At 47.1% G+C, this 22,843-nt stretch overlaps 1 protein-coding gene and 1 long non-coding RNA gene across 9 annotated transcripts; both read left to right on the top strand.

Annotated features, from left to right (window-relative positions):
- Positions 1-900: 900 nt before the first annotated feature.
- Positions 901-19,333, top strand: LOC115539362 (major histocompatibility complex class I-related gene protein-like). Of its 4 annotated transcripts, XM_030350391.1 has the most exons (7): positions 901-1,216; positions 2,560-2,575; positions 2,669-2,826; positions 3,584-3,862; positions 11,883-12,182; positions 12,729-12,799; positions 18,661-19,333. In XM_030350391.1, exons 1-7 carry the CDS (start codon positions 1,162-1,164, stop codon positions 18,859-18,861), a joined length of 1,080 nt encoding a protein of 359 aa, XP_030206251.1. In that variant the 5' UTR covers positions 901-1,161; the 3' UTR covers positions 18,862-19,333. The 4 variants fall into 4 exon arrangements, with proteins under 4 accessions (XP_030206251.1, XP_030206250.1, XP_030206253.1 ...); XM_030350390.1 differs by having other exon boundaries at positions 1,003-1,216; positions 2,560-2,826; positions 18,661-19,085; XM_030350393.1 differs by lacking the exon at positions 18,661-19,333 and adding an exon at positions 15,630-16,141 and having other exon boundaries at positions 1,016-1,216; positions 2,560-2,826.
- A 435-nt stretch (positions 19,334-19,768) lies between these two features.
- Positions 19,769-22,610, top strand: LOC115539370 (uncharacterized). Of its 5 annotated transcripts, XR_003975853.1 has the most exons (5): positions 19,769-20,042; positions 20,196-20,277; positions 21,328-21,436; positions 21,861-21,967; positions 22,210-22,458. It is a non-coding gene; the product is annotated as an uncharacterized LOC115539370 (long non-coding RNA). The 5 variants fall into 5 exon arrangements; XR_003975851.1 differs by having other exon boundaries at positions 19,769-20,277; XR_003975852.1 differs by lacking the exons at positions 19,769-20,042; positions 20,196-20,277 and adding an exon at positions 22,498-22,610 and having other exon boundaries at positions 20,543-21,436; positions 22,210-22,259.
- The last annotated feature ends 233 nt before the right edge of the window (positions 22,611-22,843 follow it).

Here is a 22,843-nt window from a genome sequence, read left to right on the forward strand (position 1 = left end):
AATAACAAGGAAGTGTACAACACTTGCGTTACAGTCCTGGAGCTCTATATCTAAATAATATCATATAATACATAGATATCTATATCATATAACATATTGTGTGCGCCTCCAGACGATATTATGAATCACAAACGACTTTGTCGGGTTCTGCGACGTCTCTGGTTCTTCCACTTTCACATCAACCTGAAGTCGACTGAACCGTGCGCTGCATGCTGCCGGCTGCCCGCTGCCGGGCGATGGTGCCTCGCGGCAACCGGCGGCATGTCGCAGTTCATGTACTTCAGCGAGTCAAACCAAAGTTCCTTTCCCCCAATTCCTTCTCAACCATGGCTCAGATAACCCCCACGACAGTCTCGTTGTGGAAATACAAGACACGTCAAAGAACCGACAAGAAACACTTGCGTTACAGTGTGTGTATTCACACACACACACACACACACATGTGGCGCTCGCACGGTCGAGTCTCATTGGCGGGCCAACGTCTCTGGGCGGGCCAGGCAGAGTAAGGGAATGTCACGTTGCGTGGAAGAGGGCGGGTTGCCAGGTTGCAGGTCAGGAGCACTCGCGCACAATAAAACAATGTTCATCTAATATTTTTTTTATTATTATTATTTAAAATATTTAACAAGACTGCAATGACTTGGCAAGTCACATGACTCAAGTCAAGTCAAGTCACAAGTCAGGAAGGGGCAAGTCAAAGTCAAGTCAAGTCTTTCGTTAGTGTTGGTCAAGCAAGTCACAAGTCGCAAAACTGGCGACTCGAGTCGGACTCGAGTCAAGTCTTTGACTCGAGTCCCCCCATCTCTGGTGTGTGTGTGTGTGTGTGTGTGTGTGTGTGTGTGTGTGTGTGTGTGTGTGTGTGTGTGTGTGTGTGTGTGTGTGTGTGTGTGTGTGTGTGTGTGTGTGTGCGCGCGCGTCTGTGTTTGTGTTTGTGTTTAATCTGTTGAACACTGACGTCTACTCGGCCTCTCTTGAGGCTCTCCTGCCCGTTCGGTTGCTACACTTATTTCTACTTCAACTGTTGTTGTTGTCCACCTGGTAAATAATGACGCGACCGCCATTATTAATTCCCATTGGTCGAGCGGGTCTCCCTCCTCCCTCCCCTCGAGTCCCGCCGGTTCAGAACTTCAGGAGACCAGACGACCATCCTCCACACTCAGCATGGGGGCGTTGGGACTGCTGCTGCTGCTGGGGCTCCTCTCCGGGGGGTCTGCAGGTAGGACCCTTCAGAGCGTCTCGGTCCAAACTATATATAGAACCGGAACTAGAACTATTGTGGTCCCGAAGCAGTGCTTAGTTTCGCTGTCTTTACTGTTGATATGAAACTGCGTTTGTGTACAATCTCAAACTCAAACAACTAATCCACAGGATGATTAATCATTCACTTGTTCCGATCTTTAAAACGAATTTTCAGAAACCAGTTTGCGTTTTGTTTCGACTGCGTTTCATTTTGTGTCCGAGCTGAGAAAACGAAAGTTAGTCTGAGACTAAACCGGATGACGATGTTTGGTTTCTGAATCTGTTCTTAAAGTCAACAGATGTGTTGGTTTATCAGAACCACTTTCATACTGTTCGACCCTACTCACTTTAATTCTTTATCAATTCATCATATCAACCTAGCTATCAACACAGACAGCTAGGTTAACCCATTCCCCTTATACAACACAGATAGCTAGGTTAACCCATTCCCCCTATACAACACAGATAGCTAGGTTAACCCATTCCCCCTATACAACACAGATAGCTAGGTTAACCCATTCCCTGTATACAACACAGATAGCTAGGTTAACCCATTCCCCCTATACAACACAGATAGCTAGGTTAACCCATTCCCCCTATACAACACAGATAGCTAGGTTAACCCATTCCCCCTATACAACACAGATAGCTAGGTTAACCCATTCCCCTATACAACACAGATAGCTAGGTTAACCCATTCCCTGTATACAACACAGATAGCTAGGTTAACACATTCCCTGTATATAACACAGATAGCTAGGTTAACCCATTCCCTATATAGAACACAGATAGCTAGGTTAACCCATTCCCCTTTACAACACAGATAGCTAGGTTAACCCATTCCCCCTATACAACACAGATAGCTAGGTTAACCCATTCCTAGTTGAGTGGAGGATTCAAATGAAGCTTAGACAAAGCGTTTCACTGTAACCTGGAGAGATGTCAATACAGTTGAAAGAAATCCTCCATAAATGTTCGGTAGACAGGGGGCGGAGCCGCATACTGGGGGGGAGGGGGCGGGGCCACATGCTGAGGGGGGGGGGGGGGGCACATGCTGGGGGGGAGGGGGCGGGGCCACATGCTGGGGGTGAGGGGGCGGACCCACATACTGGGGGGGGTGGGCGGAGTCACACGCTGGGGGGGGGAGGGGGCGGAGCTACATGCTGGGGGGGGGCACATGCTGGGGGGGGAGGAGGGGGTGGAGCCACACGCTGGGGGGGGGTCTGTCTGTCTGTCTGTCTCAAGTGATGTACAGCCTTAACCTGTCTGTCTGTCTGTCTGTCTGTCTGTCTGTCTGTCTGTCTGTCTGTCTGTCCACAGTGATTCACTCTCTGAGGTATTTCGACACGGGGTCGTCTGGCCTCTCATCCTTCCCAGAGTTTGTGTCTGTTGGGATGGTGGATGAGGTTCAGTTTGTTCACTATGACAGCGTCAGTGAGAGAGCCGTACCCAAACAGGCCTGGATGGACCAGCTCACCAGAGACCACCCAGACTACTGGGAGGAGGAGACTGGAAGATATCAGGGTCAACAGCAAGTCTTCAAGGTCAACATAGAGATTGTTAAGAAGCGCTTCAACCAGACGGGAGGTATGTTCATACATTATATATGCATACACACACACACACACACACACACACACACACACACACACACACACACACACACACACACACACACACACACACACACACACACACACACACACACACACACACACACAGGAGCACACACACGCAGGAGCACACACACACACACACAGGAGCACACACACGCAGGAGCACACACACACACAGGAGCACACACACGCAGGAGCACACACACACACGCAGGAGCACACACATGCACGCAGGACCACACACACACACACACGCACGTTTCCATGACAACCAACACACCCACATGTCCAGAGGCCACAGTACTGACCACAGAGGGCATCCCATAATACCTCTAGAGCAGCACCCAGACAGACAGACAGTTAACCTACAGACAGACAGACAGTTGACCTACAGACAGACATACAGTTGACCTACAGACAGACAGACAGTTAACCTACCGACAGACAGACAGTTAACCTACCGACAGACAGACAGTTAACCAACAGACTGACAGACAGTTAACCTTCAGACAGACAGACAGTTAACCTACAGACAGACAGTTAACCTTCAGACAGACAGACAGTTAACCTACAGACAGACAGTTAACCTACAGACAGACAGTTAACCTACAGACAGACAGACAGTTAACCGACAGACAGACAGACAGTTAACCTACAAACAGACAGTTAATCTCTCTCTCTCTCTCTCTCTCTCTCTCTCTCTCTCTCTCTCTCTCTCTCTCTCTCAGGTGCCCACGTGTATCAGAGGATGTCTGGCTGTGAGTGGGATGATGAGGATGATACTACTTATGGTCATGAACAGTATGCCTACGATGGAGAGGACTTCCTAGCGTTTGACCTGAAGACCCTGACCTGGGTCGCTGCAGTACGTCAGGCTGTCCCCTCCAAACTGAGATTGGATCAGAATAGAGCTGGTAATCAACGCAAGAAGAACTACCTCACCAAGGAGTGTGTTGATTTGCTGAAGAAGCTACTGGCCTATGGGAAGAGCACTCTGCAGAGAACAGGTAGAGTCACATGACCTGGTGGGCGTGACCGACTCATGTCTGGTGGATTAACTGATACACTACAGCAGTAGTGAACCCCCCCCCCCCTCCCCGTGGGTCGGCTGTATCCATTACCAACCCCACTCACACTCGGCCTATACTGCTGGAATAAAAAATGATTTATTTTTATTTTTATCATTAAGCAGATTTCGCCCACTGCTATAAGCAATAGGAGGCTGGTTGGATAAGAAAGAAACACGTCAACATCAGCATTGGCTGTAATGTAGTTTTTTTTAAATCAAAAGGAACATTAAATGTCGGCTACAAGACGCGTCATTTTATCATGGACAAAAATCATGTGCACTTAACGTGAACAACATTCACATCACCTGAATAATCAAGTGAATAACAGTTAACTATCAGACCAATCGCTAAACACTTCACCAGACTTAGCCATTAATAAAGCTATATTGTAAGACGCCAACATCCCGCTTTCACTTTGATTGGCGTTCCGGGCGAACAGGATGTTGATTGTAGGACGCTGTTACCAGGATGAGCCTTGCGGCGGTGGAAGGATTGGAGGCAGTATGAAAGATGTTAGTAAGGCCGTGGGCCTGAATTTATTCCGGTACCAAAAATGTCCATCAGGAGGCAAAAAAAAAATGAATAATGAATAAACACAAAAAAAAAAACCCAATCAATAATTCTAAATAACTTTCAATAATCAAAAAAACAACGGTCCTCCCCTCGGCACTAATAAAGCCCTTGGCTGATCTAAGAGCCAGGTGTTGTCACCCGCTCACCTCAGACCCTTCTGCCCCACCTACATGATTTGGACCTGAATATATCCTACCCGGCCTGACCCATACCCCTCTTAATTCAATTAACCCTCCCCTACACATTTCCGATTTACCTATACCCACCCCTAGTTACCCACCTTACCCCAGACCTATTCGTCTAAAACCTATCCTTACCCTCTACTTCCCTGACACCTTAAATATTCCCCAAGTACCCCAACACATCCCTCTCCTCGCACACACTTGGTCTCGCCCGTCTGACGTCACCCCCACACCGCACAAATGTTCTTCCGGACTTCACGTCGGGTCCTCCCGCAGCCCCCGGCACCCGGAAGCCAGCGCAACCGTAACGTGAGTGTTTTTACGTTGTCCTTGTTTGTACCGTGTCCCCTGACCGGCTTCCTCATAACGTGTGTTTTTTGTGTGTTGCAGGTGGCGTCATGAATGTGTTTGAATGTTCTGTGTGTGTTAAATAAAAGGGTACTTGTAAATCCCGGTGTCAGTCCTGTTTTTATCCATTGCCTGCAGTAACGGGCAGCCGCCCCGTTACATTACCCCCCTCCCGTACAGACGACTCCTGTCGTCCCAGGGAAGGAAAAGGCCCTTCCAAGCCGGGCTCCATGCTCACTCCTTCCCCCCCCGCTTCCGGGATGCGGGAAAGGAAATCCGCCACTCTGTTTGTAGCCCCAGGCCGGTAGGTCACGGTGAACCTGTATGGCTGGAGAGACAGGTACCACCTGGTGACCCGGGAGTTCGTGTCACGCATCCTCTCCAGCCACTGAAGTGCTCTGTGGTCGGTCTCCAGATGAAAAGGTCTCCCCAAGAGGTAATACCTCAGGGAGTCGAGGGCCCACTTAATCGCCAGGCACTCCAGCTCCACAGCCGAGTACCGCCTCTCCCTCGGGACCAGCTTCCGGCTGATGTATGCGACAGGCCTCCGGAACCCGTCCACCTCCTGAAGCAGGACTGCACCGAGCCCCACCCCAGAGGCGTCTGTCTGGACAATGAACGGCCTATCGAAGTCTGGGCTCAGCAGGACAGAGTCGCCGCAGACTGCCCCCTTCAGGTCCTGGAAGGCTGATTCGCACTGCTCCGTCCAGACCACTCTGTTTGGTGCCGCCGCCCTGGTGAGATCAGAAAGGGGAGAAGCCCTGTCGGAAAAATTAGGAATAAACCTCCGATACCATCCCGCTAAGCCTAAAAAAGATCTCACCTTCTTTTTGGTGGTCGGAGGTGTGCAGTTGCGCATGGCGTCCACTTTCTCCACTTGTGGTCGGATCACACCCTCACCGATCACGTAGCCCAGGTAGCTGACTTCTTTCTGCCCCAGGGCACACTTCTTCGGATTTATGGTCAGCCCTGCTTCCCGAATCCGTCCAAAGACCTGCTTGAGGTGGTCCAGATGATCCTGCCAGGTGTTGCTGTAAATCACCACATCATCCAGGGACGCTGCAGCAAACTCATGGACTCCTGCCAGTATGGTGTCCATGAGCCTCTGGAAACTGGCTGGCGCCCCCTGCAGGCCAAACGGCATCACCCGAAAATGGTAGAGGCCAAATGGGGTCCGGAAAGCCGTGACCTCCTTTGCTCCCTCCCTCAGTGGCACTTGCCAATAGCCCCGGAAAAGATCGATCGTAGAAATGTACTTCGCCTTCCCTAGGCGTTCCAGCAGATCGTCAATTCGGGGCATTGGGTAGGGGTCCACCTTGCTGAGGGTATTGACTTGCCGGAAGTCTATACAGAATCTGATGGTGCCATCTCGCTTCGGCACCAGCACCACTGGGCTGCACCAGTCACTGGAGGAAGGCTCTACGACTCCCAGCGATAGCATGACATCAAGCTCTTCCCGCAAGGCGCCCACCAACCTTTCTGGCACCCGGTAGCTCCTCCGCTGAGGGGACGCGTCTGGTTGCAGGATGATGTCGTGCTCCACGGCCGTCATACGCCCAGGTTTCTCCTGGAACAAGTTGGGGTCCAAAAGCTCCTTTACTTGATCCTGCTGGTCTTCCTCCAGATGGGAAATGTCCACCCTCTGTGAGGTGGTCTTGACCGGGAAAAACTGCTCCTCTGGCTCCTCTTCCTCAGTCACCGCCCGGACAAACAGCGTCTCCACTTGGCCTCTGGAATGGAATTCTTTCAAGAGGTTGACATGAAAAGTTTGTTTCTTCTTACCCCGCTCTGGCATGTGGACCTCATAGGTGACCTCTCCCGTCCTCCTGGTGATCTCATAGGGGCCATGCCACTTAGCCAGGAGTTTGTTGTCATCTGTGGGCAGTAGGAGCAGCACCTTTTGGCCCGGCACAAAGGTCCTTTCCCTGGCTTTTCCATCATACCAGGTTTTCTGTTTTTTTCTGCGCCAGCTCCATGTTCTGATGCGCCAGTGCAGACATCTCTTCCAGCCGGTTCCTCATCTGGATGACATACAGTGCCACATTCTGATTCTCTTCTTTGGGCCCCTCCCAGAGCTCCTTCAACAGGTCCCAAGGACCCCTCACTTGCCGACCATAAAGAAGCTCAAAGGGAGAGAAGCCTGTGGAGGCCTGTGGCACATCCCTGTATGCAAACAGGAGGTACGGCAGCCACTCGTCCCAATCCTTTCCGGTCTGCGAGACAAAGCGGCGGAGCATGGTTTTGAGGGTACGGTTAAACCGTTCCACTAACCCGTCTGTCTGGGGATGATAAGGCGTGGTCTTGATGCCTTTAATGCCTAACAGACTGTAAACTTGCCTCAGAAGTGTGGACAGAAAATTAGTGCCCTGATCAGTCAGTACCTCTCTTGGCACTCCCACCCGTGAAAATAGCTGCACGAGGCAATTGGCCACCTGTCTTGCCTTGATGTTCTTGAGAGGAAATGCTTCTGGGTATCTAGTGGCATAGTCACACAACACTAAGATGTAACGGTACCCCCCTTTACTTCTCTCTAGTGGGCCAACTATATCCATCCCAATGCGTGAAAAAGGTGTGTCAATGATCGGCAGAGAATGTAGGTGTGCACGTGGGACTGCCCTACCTGAGGTAAGCTGACACTCTGGACATGCACGGACGAAACTGGATACATCTGTGTACATATTCGGCCAGCTAAACCGGCTCCCTATTCTGGCAAGTGTTTTGTCTTTCCCTAGATGTCCAGACCATGGGATAGAATGGGCCAGGGTCATCACCTTCTCTCTTATCGGGCCGGGCACCACCAAGTTCTCACACTCCCCTTTTACTTGATACAGGATATCATTCTTCAAAATGTACCTTGCATCCTGCGTACCGCTACTTGTGCTCTGTGTCCCTTTGACACCCCCTGTGGCTTTCTGAAACCATAGCTCCCGTGTCTTATCCTGTCTCTGCAACTCCACAATGTTTGTGGGTATGTCCATCTCCAATGCCCTGCTTGGTTGTGTCCACTCTTGCTTCTCTTGACCAGCTTCAACTGTAATTTTCTGTCTGCGTTTCTCCTGCCTTGACAAACGCTTCCGCTCCCCTCTACTCTCCACGTCCAGCACCAATTCATTCTCCGCAAAGGGAAGTGCCCTCAACTCACTAACCCTTTGGGCCCTAGTAACTGCATTACAGTGCTTAACCTGGGGGATTAAATCACATAAAATAGGTAGATCATGCCCCAAGACAACTTTATAAGGCAGCTGGGGTGCTACAGCAACAGACATGAAAAAGGTCTGGCCACTCACGGTAAGAAAAATCTCAGCAGTAGGATAACTCTTAACATCGCCATAGACACAGCATACTTTAACTGGGGGTTGCACCCTACACTCCTCCAACGGGATTAGACTCTGATGAACCAGTGTTTGTGAACTGCCAGTATCAACAAGAGCTTTTACAGCTTCTCCATTGACCAAAACCTGAACTGAGTGACCTGTGCTGTTAGGTGCATGTTGTGTGTGTGGTCTCGGTGCATAGCACATGTTTGTGTCCTGTGTTTTCTTCTCCTGACAGTTTTGTCTAGTGTGACCCGGTTTCCCACAGTGAAAACAGTTACCGTCCTGTCTGGTACCATCTGGCCATCTATTATAACTGGTGGACCTACCATAAGACTGACCACGCTTCTCATCACCCCCATCAGATTTCCTTCCGGCTGAGCTCCGTCGGCTTGTGCTGGGGCCTCTGGTGCCTAGTCGAGCCGACTGGAACACTTCTGCCAACCTGGCTGCCTCCTCTGCTGTCTTGGGATCATGCTCTCGGATCCAGATGGCCATATCCTCGCCCAGCATATCCATAAACTGTTCCAGGATGAACATCTCTGTGATCTCCTTCACTGAATGCTTCTCGGGCCTGATCCACTTCTGGAGGTATTCTTTTAGTCTGACATACAATTCTCTTGGTGTCTCACCCGGCAAAATCTCTGACGTACGGAATTTCTGTCGGAAGGTCTCAGGCCTTACATTGTACTTTTTCATAATGGCCTCCTTCACCAGGGTGTAGTCGTCCGTGTCCTCCATGTCCATGGCGACGAATGCACCGCGAGCCTTCCCAGTGAGCAGTGGCACAATCCGTATGGTCCATGTGGACTCCGGCCACCTGCAGCTCACTGCCACCCTCTCGAACGTGGCTAGGAAGTGTTCGATGTCATCCTCTTTCGATAGCGGTTGAAGCTTAGGATCCTTAAACCTTGTTTCTCTGGAGTCTCCCGTCAGCGTTTTGGCTCTTGACGACCCACTGCTTAGGATGTTTCCCACCTCACCCTGGAGTAGCTGGAATTGGTGGCTCATCACCTTCCAGCGCTGATCCTGGGACTGTACCACTTTCTCCCATCTGCTTTCCCTCACTTCTTGGGCCTGTAGCATTATCTTCATCATGCTCGCCAGCTCCGACACTACTCCCTCTGCTGGGCTACCGGTTCCCGAGGGTCCCTCTCCCTCTGTTGGCCGGGTGCTGGTGGTATCCACCTGTTCCTCTTCCTGCTGGTGACGTACATCGCCCTCTTTGGCCGGCTTGGATTTTGGTCCCATCTTCCACACTGCCCCCTGTTGAGGCGCTCCGGTTTCTTCTGACACCAATTGTTACCAGGATGAGCCTTGCGGCGGTGGAAGGATTGGAGGCAGTATGAAAGATGTTAGTAAGGCCGTGGGCCTGAATTTATTCCGGTACCAAAAATGTCCATCAGGAGGCAAAAAAAAAATGAATAATGAATAAACACAAAAAAAAAAACCCAATCAATAATTCTAAATAACTTTCAATAATCAAAAAAACAACGGTCCTCCCCTCGGCACTAATAAAGCCCTTGGCTGATCTAAGAGCCAGGTGTCGTCACCCGCTCACCTCAGACCCTTCTGCCCCACCTACATGATTTGGACCTGAATATATCCTACCCGGCCTGACCCATACCCCTCTTAATTCAATTAACCCTCCCCTACACATTTCCGATTTACCTATACCCACCCCTAGTTACCCACCTTACTAGGGATGTGTCGGTCGCGACTGATTCGTTACAACGAACGAATCCCGAACGTGAACGACAAGAACTGGTTCCCCAAAACAAGAAGAACTGGTTCTTTGATTCTTTTTTTTAACATAAACCAAACATATGGTCACGTAAATAAAATATACAAACGAACAGAGCTCCGTCTCCCCGCGACTTCCATTGATTGAGTCTACAACTTTCTCAAAGATTCAGCCAATGAGAGGTAGCAATGGTGTTGGAATGGCACCTGGGTAAACCAATGACAAGGCGGTACCGTCGAATATGCGCGCTTTCTCTGTCTGACGTATCTTGGGTCATACCATTCGACTCATATATCCCCCTACATTTTTTCGAAAATAGACTTGACCTCCATCTGTTTATTGGATAAACGCATTTCCCAATCCCAGGAGTCTTTGCTCCATTCTACGTCAATTTAAGAACAAACAAAGAAATTAAACTGCAGTTCGTATTTTTTATTTATGACCATGCAAGTTCTGTAATGCCTGAACAATGAAGAATTAAATGTAAAGTAAAATAAAATTATTAATGTAAAACCATGAATGAAATATAGAGAGTAAGCAAGTGGTATAAATATTGGTGGGACGATCGACATACTAAATAGCAGGCATCTCCAAACGGCGGACTGCGGTCTTGACGGTCCTATCCGGACCCATGACCAATTATAAAAAAAAGTTTTTTTATTTTTTATTTTTTTTTAAGATGTAATCTGACGTAACGAACGAATCAAAACGAACGAATCAAATAAACGAATCGTTATAGTGAACTGAACTGAAAGAACTAGTTCCCGGAAAAGAATCATTTTGCCCATCCCTACACCTTACCCCAGACCTATTCGTCTAAAACCTATCCTTACCCTCTACTTCCCTGACACCTTAAATATTCCCCAAGTTCCCCAACACACCCCTCTCCTCGCACACACTTGGTCTCGCCCATCTGACGTCACCCCCACACCGCACAAATGTTCTTCCGGACTTCACGTCGGGTCCTCCCGCAGCCCCCGGCACCCGGAAGCCAGCGCAACCGTAACGTGAGTGTTTTTACGTTGTCCTTGTTTGTACCGTGTCCCCTGACCGGCTTCCTCATAACGTGTGTTTTTTGTGTGTTGCAGGTGGCGTCATGAATGTGTTTGAATGTTCTGTGTGTGTTAAATAAAAGGGTACTTGTAAATCCCGGTGTCAGTCCTGTTTTTATCCATTGCCTGCAGTAACGGGCAGCCGCCCCGTTACAGACGCCTTGAACGGTGATCCCTCAGAGACTGGAGTAGGCCGGATCTTTGGATGCCTTGTCAGGATGTTTTTTAAATGAATGTTCCTGTGACCGTGAGGGTTTCATGGCCTCATTAGAGAAAACGTGATCTCAGAGCAGGCACATAGGTAAACCACTGTTGATCTCTGAAGGAATAAATCCATCATTTATGCAATTGACATTTTACTGTCTGCCCTTTTTCTTGCTATCCGCCATGTTTCATTGTGTTGTGTTGGTTACTGAACTGTTAACCCGTGAACTTGGGTTATGTTTATCATCGTTACTATAGAGATCATGACGATAGCTGCTGTAACGGGAGTCCGGGCGTGTGCAGGACCGAACCGCGCTGTATGATCACTGTTACACTGAGCACAGAGAGTGAAGAGTAGCTGAGACGGTAGAGGGGTTAGAAACCCATGAATGAAAATAGGCTATTTATTTATTTCAGGTACCCTATTTTTGTACCAAAAAGGTTTGAAAACCATGAAAGTTTAAATATATATTTATTTTTCTCTCTCTCTCCCCCCTCTCTCTCCCCCCCCTCTCCCTCTCCCCCCCCCTCTCTCTCCAGAGCGTCCGCGGGTGTCTCTGCTCCAGAGGAGCCCCTCCTCCCCAGTGGTGTGCCATGCTACAGGCTTCTACCCTGACAGGGTGGTGGTGTTCTGGAGGAGAGACGGCCAGGAGCTCCATGAGCAGGTGGACCCCGGGGAGGTCCTCCCCAACCACGACGGGACCTTCCAGGTCAGCGTGGACCTGGACCTCACGGCCGTCCCACAGGAGGACTGGGGGAGGTACGAGTGTGTGGTCCAGCTGAAAGGCATCGAGGACATCCCCATCCCCCTGGACCCCGCCCTCATCAGGACCAACGGGGGTAAGACTGGTGGTGGAGGGGATGGAGGTGGTGGATTGTGGGTAAATTAGTTACATGAATAGGGCTAGGCTCAGATCAGTCCCTGAGTGACCCTGAGCTCCCGAACACATTTTAGAGGAATAGTTACACTGACGTTCAGCTCAGTGGACTATGCAGCTCTATAGATCTAGATCCATCTAGCTCACTGGACTATACAGCTCTATAGTTCTAGATCCATCTAGCTCACTGGACTATACAGCTCTATAGTTCTAGATCCATCTAGCTCACTGGACTATACAGCTCTATATATCTAGAACCGTCCAGCTCACTGGACTATACAGCTCTATAGATCTGGATACATCTAGCTCACCGGACCATACAGCTCTATAGATCTAGATACATCTAGCTCACTGGACTATACAGCTCTATAGATCTAGATCCATCTAGCTCACTGGACTATACAGCTCTGTAGATCTAGATCCATCTATCTCACTGGACTATACAGCTCTATAGATCTAGATACATCTAGCTCATGACCTCACCTCCTCCCATTCTGCTACATCCCAGGTTCTTCTGACAGCTGCTCTGGGAACACTGAGGGGCAGAATCCGGCTCCTGAGGCCCAACCTTTGACCACAGTCAGTACTTTACCACTTTACAATACTTATTCAAGGCAAGGCAAGGCAAGGCAACTTTATTTATATAGCACTTTTCATACACAAGGCAGACTCAAAGTGCTTCACATATAAACATTGTCATACAATAAAATAAAATAATAGATAAGTAAAAGAAAAACATATGCAAAGAAATGGTTAAAATAGAAAAAGGCATTTTAGTATTAAAATAGAAAATAAAGGCAAAGTTAAAAAAGCTTTTTAGAAAGTGCAATGTATTTAAGATTTTAGCAGAAAGCTATAGCAAACATAAAAGTCTTCAGTCTTGTTTTAAAGGTGCTCAGAGTTGGGGCAAGTCTTAAATCCTCTGGGAGTTTATTCCAGCTATTTGTTGCATAGTAACTAAATCCTGCTTTCCCATGTTTTGTGTTTACTCTGGGGATAATTAACAGATTAGTCTCAGAGGATCTTAGTGGTCTAGAAGGCTGATGTAGTGGAAGCATATCAGTTAAATATTTTGGGCCTAAACCATGTAGGGATTTATAGGTTAGCAACATGATATGTTGCTAACCTCCACCTCAAGCTGGTGTGTAGTGAGCGTTCTGGCACCGATTGGCTGCAGTGCATCACCCAAGTGGGTGCTACATATTGGTGGTGGTTAGTGAGGTCCCCCCTTCACTTTAGGCGTCTTTGAGTGTTATTAATTATTATTATTCTTCATGTTTAACCTCTGTTTTCCTTTTATTCCTAGTCTGTTTTACATAGTTTTGAATGATGACTATATGCTCTGTAAGGTGACCTTGGGTGTCTTGAAAGGCGCCTCTAAATTAAATGTATTATTATTATTATTTATTATTATTATGATTTTAAAATCAATTCTCTGACCTACAGGAAGCCAATGTAACGATTTCAGAATTGGTGTAATATGATCAAATTTTTTGGTCTTTGTTAGAACTCTAGCAGCAGCATTCTGAACAAGCTGAATCTTCCTCAGAGTTTGTTTTGGAAGACCTGTGAGGAGACCATTGCAGTAATCAAGCTTACTAGTGATAAAGGCATGTACAAGTTTTTGTAAGTCTTCGGTGGACATGAGCCCTCTAAGTCTTGCTACATTTTTAAGGTGATAATATGCCGATTTTGTAACTGATTTGATGTGACTGTCAAAATGTAAATCTGAATCCATGATAACCCCTAGATTTCTGGCTTTGATTGAGGTTTTCAGGGACAGAGAGTGAAGGTGTTGGGTTACTTTAAGCCTTTCCGTTTTAGAACCAAATACAATTATCTCTGTTTTGTCCTCATTTAGTTGAAGGAAATTTCGGCACATCCATTCCTTCACTTGCTCAATGCACTGGCACAGCAGATCTATGGGCCGATAGTCATTTGGTGATAGCGATACATAGATTTGCGTGTCATCAGCATAGCAATGATGGTCAATATTGTTATTTTGCATGATTTGCCCTAGTGGGAGCATGTAGATGTTGAATAAAGAGGGTCCTAAGATCGAACCTTGTGGGACTCCACATGTCACGTTGGTTGATTCTGATACAAAGTCGCCAATGGAAACAAAGTAGTTCCTATTTTGTAGGTAGGACCTGAACCAATTTAAGACAGTGCCTGAAAGCCCCACCCAGTTTTCTAACCTTTCCAGAAGTAATGTATGGTCTACAGTGTCGAATGCAGCACTGAGGTCAAGTAGCATTAGTATTGAGGTTTTGCCAGAGTCTGTGTTAAGACGGATGTCGTTTACAACTTTAATAAGGGCGGTCTCAGTGCTGTGCAGGGGTCGAAATCCTGATTGGAAGGTGTCATAGCAACCAGTTGATGCCAGGAAGTGATTTAGTTGCTGGAGGACAACTTTCTCAATGATTTTACTTATGAAGGGTAGATTTGATATTGGTCTGTAGTTGTTAATAATAGAGGCATCTAGGCTCCGCTTTTTTAAAAGGGGTTTAATAACTGCAGTTTTCAAAGCTTTTGGGAACTTGCCTGACTGGAGAGAGTTGTTAACTATCTGCAATATGTCTACTGCTAGGCAGTCGAAAACATTCTTAAAGAGGTTGTTAGGTATAGTATCAAGGCAACAGGTGGATGGCTTTAGTTGTGTCACAGTTTCCACAAGATTTTGAGAGTCTATAACATTAAAGCATGCCATCCTTGCCACGTAATTTTTGCCTGAACAGGGTGGTAGTCCAACATTTTTGTTTGACGTGGAGATATTGATGGCGCGTCTGATACCTTCAATTTTATCAATATAAAAAGCTGCAAACTCATTGCATATCTGCGTGGAATGGAGATCAGGTGGAATTTCTGTTGGGGGGTTGGTCAGTCTGTCAACAGTTGCAAATAGGGTTTTTGCATTATTAGTGTTGGTTTTAATGATATTGGAGAAAAATGTTTCTCTAGCATTTTTTAAGTTTAAATTGTAGGCACGGAGGCTCTCTTTATAGATATCGTGGTGAATATGAAGTTTTGTTTTACGCCAGATGCGTTCAACCTTCCTGCATTCCTTTTTCTGTGCTGTTACAGAAGCAGCTTTTCTCCAGGGTGCCTTTTGCTTTCCAGAAATCGTTTTAACCTTATAAGGTGCAATGACATCTATGACTTTCAAAATTTTCAAATTAAAGTTTTCTACAAGATCATCAGCAGAACATGGGTTTAGAGGTGGTAGCAAGGAGATGGCCTTTTTAAAAAGTACATTAGAATCTTCATTGATATACCGTTTTTTGACAGTGTTTGATTTTGTCTGTATGTCGGGAATAAAAGATATGTTAAAGAAAACACAAAAGTGGTCAGACAAGGAAGGATCAGTCACAGAGAGATCAGAAACATTGTAGAGAAAGGTCAGTCACAGGCCGTGACTGCCCTCTAGTGGAGGAGATGAGAGCAGAGGAAGACGGGACAGGATGGGCCTACAACTGGTGTACAGTATTATGTATAAATGTTGCTGTTTGAGATAATGCTTTATAATCTACGAGTCATATGTTAAAAGTTAGATATTATCAGCAGCCTACTTCATCACAGTAATAGTAATACTTTAACAATAATCCATCTCAGTGATATATTAACATTCATTTGTTAACAGTACTTCATCACAGTAATAGATTAACATTCATTTGTTAACAGTACTTCATCACAGTAATAGATTAACAGTCATATTTTAAAGATACAAGATTTATTTTACAATGACCTACAGTGTGTATACATCCTGTAACATTAGACTTCAGCAGTAATTGATAAATGTTCAGTCTTGTAAACCGACATCCAGCCCGCGTCGCCTCGTCTGAACCCACGCGGAGGAAAGAGTCACTTTCTCTTTCAGATGACCACGGGATTTATTTGATATCAGTACTAATGACTTAGAAAGAATCAACAAACTCCATTCATAGACTATTGGTCAAGAGTCGCCTTGGCCAGAGCCGTAATGATATGTAAATTTGAAGCGTTCATGAGTGACAACAATACCACTAAATAAGATCTCATAAAGACGCCCCATTGTAACATGAGCAGCTATGACTCAGAGGAGATAACCCCTCCTACTTTATGGCTCAGAGGAGATAACCCCTCCCACTTTATGACTCAGAGGAGATAACCCCTCCCACTGTATGGCTCAGAGGAGATAACCCCTCCCACTTCATGGCTCAGAGGAGATAACCCCTCCCACTGTATGGCTCAGAGGAGATAACCCCTCCCACTTTATGACTCAGTGGAGATAACCCCTCCCACTGTATGGCTCAGTGGAGATAACCCCTCCCACTCTATGGCTCAGAGGAGATAACCCCTCCCACTTTATGGCTCAGAGGAGATAACCCCTCCCACTGTATGGCTCAGTGGAGATAACCCCTCCCACTCTATGGCTCAGAGGAGATAACCCCTCCCACTCTATGGCTCAGAGGAGATAACCCCTCCTACTGTCACTCTGCATTCACAGGCCGTGACTGCCCTCTAGTGGAGGAGATGAGAGCTGAGGAAGACGGGGCAGGATGGGCCTACAACTGGTGTACAGTATTATGTATAAATGTTACCGTTTGAGATAATGCTTTATGATCTACAGTTGGTTTATAGAGTAACTAATGTACTGTTACTGATATTTACTGATGTTATTATGCAGTTTTTGCTGTTGCGGGTGGATAATTCTCTATGTAATCTACCGTTGGTTTATAAAGTAACCAATGTACACTTACAAATACATTACAGATGTATTAAGCAGCTGTTTTAGATGGAGAATGAGATTGCAACCAAACAATTAAATAAATAAAGAATTTTTGTACGGTGAACTTTGCGTTGAATTAATAGTTGTTTTATTTTCCCACTAACAGTTAACGTTAAAACATACAGACGCAGGCGTATCGCCTCCAAATGTATGCTGGGTAATAATGTGTTAATCCCATAGCTGCCCACAGAGTCGATGCGTCCTCATCAATCACTTGTCAACAGAGCAGAATTCGGCCAACAACCCTGAGCAGGTTATTAAAGAGACACAGGGACTGTCCAGTCTGAAACAACATTAGAATAGTTCACATTCTATGGATAAAATAACATTCTTATTGCTGAATTAATTTAAAAAAAGTCATTATGAATCTGAACTAATATGTGTGAAAGCAGAGCTGGAGACTTGAGGCTTGACTTGACCTGTGAGACTGGACTCTGACTCCCTGCTGTGAGACTGGACTCTGACTCCCTGCTGTGAGACTGGACTCAGACTCCCTGCTGTGAGACTGGACTCTGACTCCCTGCTGGGAGACTGTTCTGGACTTGACCTACTTGAGACTTGACTGCTTGGAGACTCGGGTCTCTCTCTCTGGAGACAGAAAGTAAAGATGTGGTCACGTTCCATAAGGGCTGTTTTAAACGATCAGTGTATCATATCATCACTGCATGCATCGTTAGTCTGTTGCAAAAAAACAATGCTTCCAAATATGTCCCTTCTTTAAAGTGGTCTGCCAGCCCAGATAACGGAAATGATTCCATGTGCCACGCTAAGGTAGGCCTAGTGTTGATGACCAAACATCGGAATAATAAGAAACATGAGAGAACCAAGAACAGACAAGAAGTGAAACAAGAAAATAGAGAATGTGTAGGAGGATAAATATATTATTATGAAAGATAATGATTATATTATTAATTATTATCATTCTGATGATAGCAATGTGAAGATAGTTAAAATGCCGTCATCTATGGAAGTAAACCTGTCAGGAGTTTTCTGGTGTCGTACGTTTTCATCCATATCAGTCATGCGTCTTTCTACCGTCCTGGAAGACACGTCTTTAATCCTGGAGATGAGGGTGGCTCTGTTTGGTAATCCATTAAAGATAACCTCTGAACTGCTCAGCCTCCTTCATGTATCCTCCATCGGAGATCAGAGAAGGGCTACAGACAACGATTTCATAGCAAAGTACGCACACAGCTCGGTCCTTCAGGGAACCAATCAGACTTACATCCATACACATCCCCTCATAAACAGTAAATCATGCGCATAAATACAAAACATGGGAATAAAAAGGAGCCCACTGCGATCTCAGAAGAACTCATGGGTGAAAAATGCAGGATACCTTTTAATTAAAAAAATGCATAGACATAAAAATACACATAAACATGGTAAAAGCATGCAGGAAGTATTAACAACACACAAATAAGTGCTGGCAGATAATGTGCAAAATAGATAAAACTGAGTAAATAAATGGGTACATAAAATAAAGATAAATAAGGCATAGTGAAGCCATTCACACAATCATACCATCCTTTCACATTAAAGAAGCCTCCGACAGAATAAAAGGAAGAGTGAAAGAGGTGGAAGGCCTCAATAGATCATGATGTGAAGGATCAACAGTAAGGATAAAAACGTGGAACATATTAAAACGCACAGTCGACCCGACACCATGCAGGGAACCCCCCAGGAGGAGTCCCAGGACCCCCCAGCGCCCCCAGCAGCGTCCCAGTGCGGCCCCCACTCCCTGATGTTCAGGCCCAAGGGGGGGAGGGTCTTAAGCTTGGCTCTCCACCTCTGCTCCGCCTCCTTCCTCTGTCTGTCCGCCCAGCACGCCTTCACCTCCAGCCCGGTGATGAACAGTGAGGTGATGGGGTGAGTTTGGAAGTGTTGGACGATGTGAGTGTTGAGAGTGCCTACGTGTATAGTATATAAGAGCTGTTTAAGTCGGGTGAGTATCGTGTGCTTTGTTTCGCCGTCATATATGACGTGGCATTGGGAGCATGTGACGGCGTAGAGGATGTTATCGTCCTGCATGGTGAGGTTTAGTGTGACAGGGCTGGAGGTGGAGGCGTGCTGGTTCCAGACGACCGCCAGCTGCTGAGAGGGGCTTTGGTGTGGAGGGGGGGGGGGGGCTTCTGATATCTGTGGAGAAGAGGCCCCCACCAGGACATCCTGGAGGTCCTGTTGTTCCTGTAGGCTGATAGTGTGGGGTTGGAGTGTGGGGTTGTTGTGTTGTGCGCGTGTGAATGTGTGTTTCAGTGTGGAGTGTGTGTGATGTGTTGTGTCAATGTGCTGATGAGGGGTACGATGTGTGTGTGTGGCTGCCCCCCCCCCCTCCCCCCCTGATCGTCTCCGCTCCTGATGTCAGGGGTCCCCTCAGGGAGCCTGTTGGGGGAGACCCCCTGACTCAGGGATCCAGGCCCTCCTAGTGGGGGCCCCCCTCAGCCGGCCTGTGGACGGGGGCGGACCCTAAGTCGGCCCCTCCAGGGTGGGAGGGGAGCCGGTTAAGGGGAGGCGTAGAGGAGGGGAGCTGGTTAGGGTTAGGGTTAGGGAGGTGGTGGGGGTCCACAGTGGAGTTACGGTGAGACGGGGGGGGGGGGGGGGGGGGGGGGGGGGGCTACTTCATGGAGGAGTGCGTACATTCTTGGGCACCGATCCCTTTCTCCTCCACGTCGTGGTTCAGTCCACTTCAGATTGATGTGGACGTGGAAGAACCAGAGACGTCGGAGAACCCGACGCTGTCGTTTGAAGGTCATAATATCGTCTGGAAGCGCACACAGCTTTTGGCCTTGATAATTAATATTATATGATATAGATATCCATATATTATATGATATTATTTAGATATAGAGCTCCAGGACTCCCGCCGGAGCACCCGGAGTGTTCTAGAATATTTACAGAACACGGCCACGACTGTGTGGTTTGTCGTTTGTTCTGCGACGTCTCTGGTTCTTCCACTTCCACATCAATCTGAAGTAGACTGAGCCGCGACGTGGAGGAGAAAGGGATCGTCTCCCCCGGAGCCCCGCTGCCCGCTGGCTTGATGAATGAAGTCAGGTGAGCTACCTGTTGAGCCATCCCTATCGGAGCGGAGCCTCTTGTGGTTGCTTCTTCAAGAACCTCTCTGTGATGAATAGCTTGTAATAAGGTAAACTTTTATTGAGGTCAGATCTAAATTGCTTGTTGTGTTTTTTTCCACCGGGTTAACAGCTAGTAGAGGAGGCCTACGTGGTGTGGCGTGGCCTGAAGCCAACACTCTGAAGACAGTATGGACAGTATGGAGTTATCCATGGTTTGATGGGAGTGCATTCATTAAAGAATAGAGAAAGGGCCAGACTTGATTAATTCAAAAGAGATGAGGGAGGGGGGGTAAGATAGAGGGAGGGAGGGTAAGATAGAGGGAGGGAGGGGGGGTAAGATAGAGGGAGGGGGGGGGGGGGGGGGGGGGTAAGATAGAGGGAGGGAGGGGGGGTAAGATAGAGGGAGGGGGGGGGTAAGATAGAGGGAGGGAGGGGGGGTAAGATAGAGGGAGGGAGGGGGGGTAAGATAGAGGGAGGGAGGGGGGGTAAGATAGAGGGAGGGGGGTTTAGGAGGTAAAGAAAGATGAAAACAGAGGAGAGATGCAATGCAAAACAAACTATAATTGGGTTAAGTTAAACGTTGCCATTGGACACCAGATAATGAAAATAATAAAAACTCAAATCAGCAGGGTGGGAATAGGGGAAAAAAGAATACAAAGGGGGGTAGTAAATCATAAAATAAAAATAACTAAACAGATACTGTAACAGATGAGAAAAAATACTAATGTTCTTTTCCATGTGTGGAGAGGTAGGCTGTAGCTAAGTGGGATGGTGGGAGGGTTAGAGTTAGGGTCAGGGTCAGGGTGAGGGTGAGGGTGAGGGTTAGGGTTAGAGTTAGGGTCAGGGTTAGGGTTAGGGTGAGGGTGAGGGTTAGGGTTAGGGTCAGGGTGAGGGTTAGAGTTAGGGTGAGGTTGGGAGGGTTAGATTGAGTAGAAGGCACTCGGAGAGTGGATGGCACGGGCACAAGCAAATATGTTAACAAAATAACTTTGGCTTAAAAATAATAATAATAAAATAAAATAAACCAATAAATGATACTAAATAGTTGGGGTGGGGGGAAGAGCTGTAACATAAACAACAAAGGTTAAGGTTAGGAAGGGGGTGAAAGAGGTTATGTTTAGGTGAGATGAAGGGGGTTATGTTAAGGAAAGGATATAGGGGAGGGTTAGGGTTAGGAAAGGGGATGGAGAGGTTATGGTCAGGGAAATAAATAGGAGACAAACCCAACACCAACCTCCTCTTAATACAATCTCCCCTTCTAGGCGACAGGGACAAGTGTGTATGTCTCGCCTAAGAAGGTCGCGGCCCGGAAGAGACGGCGTCGGGACAAAGGTCAAAGACCCCACAGAGCTGTGAAAAGGTTAGGGTCAGGTAAGAGATGGAAGGGTTATGGTTAGGATAACCCCAACACCCACCTTACTCTTAATCCACCAATATCTCTTATTATAGGCGACAGGGACAAGTGTGTATTTCTCGCCTGAGCAGGTAGTAGGGATGCAGGTGAAAGCACATACGAGGACTTCACACATGAGTTAGTGAGGGGGCCCGGCGGGGACCACCATCATTCAGGCCCATCGGAGCGGTAGATCCGAGTCTAAAAATCCAACTCCTCTCAGCTGACCTTCTCTGGACTAGAGTCCAACCTAGATTGGTCTCCAGGCCAGAGAGGGAAAAGCTAGAGATATCGTGCATGGCAAAATGGGCGTATAATAATTTCGTAACCGTCCCCCTCTGAATATGATAGATGTGCTGATAAAGTCTCTGCTTTAAAGTGGCACCTGTTTCACCCACATAGATGGCTCTGCATTTGCTGCATTGGATGGCATAAACAACGTTGGTAGAAAGCAGCGAGAAGGTCTGCCAGATGGGGGCGCCAGATTGTAAATTGGAGATATACTTTAGGTGAGTAAAGTAGGGGTCCAAGGTAGTGCGTATAGTTTTATTTAGTGCTGTATGGACCAGCATATCTTTTAGATTTTTATTGCGGCGATAGGCCATAATAACCTTAAAAGGTGCAAGTGGAATGGTTTGGAGTTTAACAGTGTTGAAATGTTGTCTGATGGCTTGATGAAGGGGACCTAATGAACGGGAAAATGTGGTAACAAGTGGAATTAATTGGGGGTCTATGTTTTTGTCCTTTGCAGAGAGGTTGGCCCGGTCAGATGGGAAGAGAGCGGCTACTTCCTGCTTGATGGTACGGAGAAAGCGTCTGGAGTAACCGCGGGGTCTAAGGGCCTCAAAGCGGGTCCTTGTAGCCTCCTCTACATGGTGGGGGAGAGAACAAATACGATGAAAACGAATAAGTTGAGGTTTAATAATGGAACTAAAAGTGTGTCGGGGATGGTAGCTGCTGCTAAATAATAAAGAGTGTCTGTCAGTATCTTTAAAGTATACTTTAGTGCCTAATGTTTTGTGACCATCTATGATTTCAGAATAGAAGACTATGGTGTCCAAGAAGGGGACCTGTTGGAGATGAAGGGTGTGTTTAAGAGTGATGCGGGGGTGATGTGAATTAAGGATGTGAATAAAGTGATTCAACTCAGTTTCCGACTTATCCCATAGACCAAAAATGTCATCGAGATAACGATAGTATAAGAGCGGGCGTGACGGGCACTTGAGAAAAGCTGATTCTTCCCAGTCAGCCAAATAGGTATCTGCATAGGCTGGTGAATATTTTCTGCCCATAGCGCAACCGCATATCTGAAGAAAGATAGATTTGTCAAACAGGAAGTCATTTCGGGTAAGGGTAAGTTGTAGAAACTGTAAAATAAAATAATC

Source organism: Gadus morhua, unplaced genomic scaffold (assembly GCF_902167405.1).
Source record: "Gadus morhua unplaced genomic scaffold, gadMor3.0, whole genome shotgun sequence".
Taxonomy (NCBI): Eukaryota; Metazoa; Chordata; class Actinopteri; order Gadiformes; family Gadidae; genus Gadus; species Gadus morhua.

Bases quoted from the DNA above. Each gene is read 5' to 3' on its own strand.
- LOC115539362 (XM_030350390.1), top strand. From the start codon at position 1,162: ATGGGGGCGTTGGGACTGCTGCTGCTGCTGGGGCTCCTCTCCGGGGGG. The intron at 12,183-12,728 runs GTAAGACTGGTG...GCTACATCCCAG, and splicing joins CCTCATCAGGACCAACGGGG to GTTCTTCTGACAGCTGCTCT. The intron at 12,800-18,660 runs GTCAGTACTTTA...GACACCATGCAG, and splicing joins AGGCCCAACCTTTGACCACA to GGAACCCCCCAGGAGGAGTC.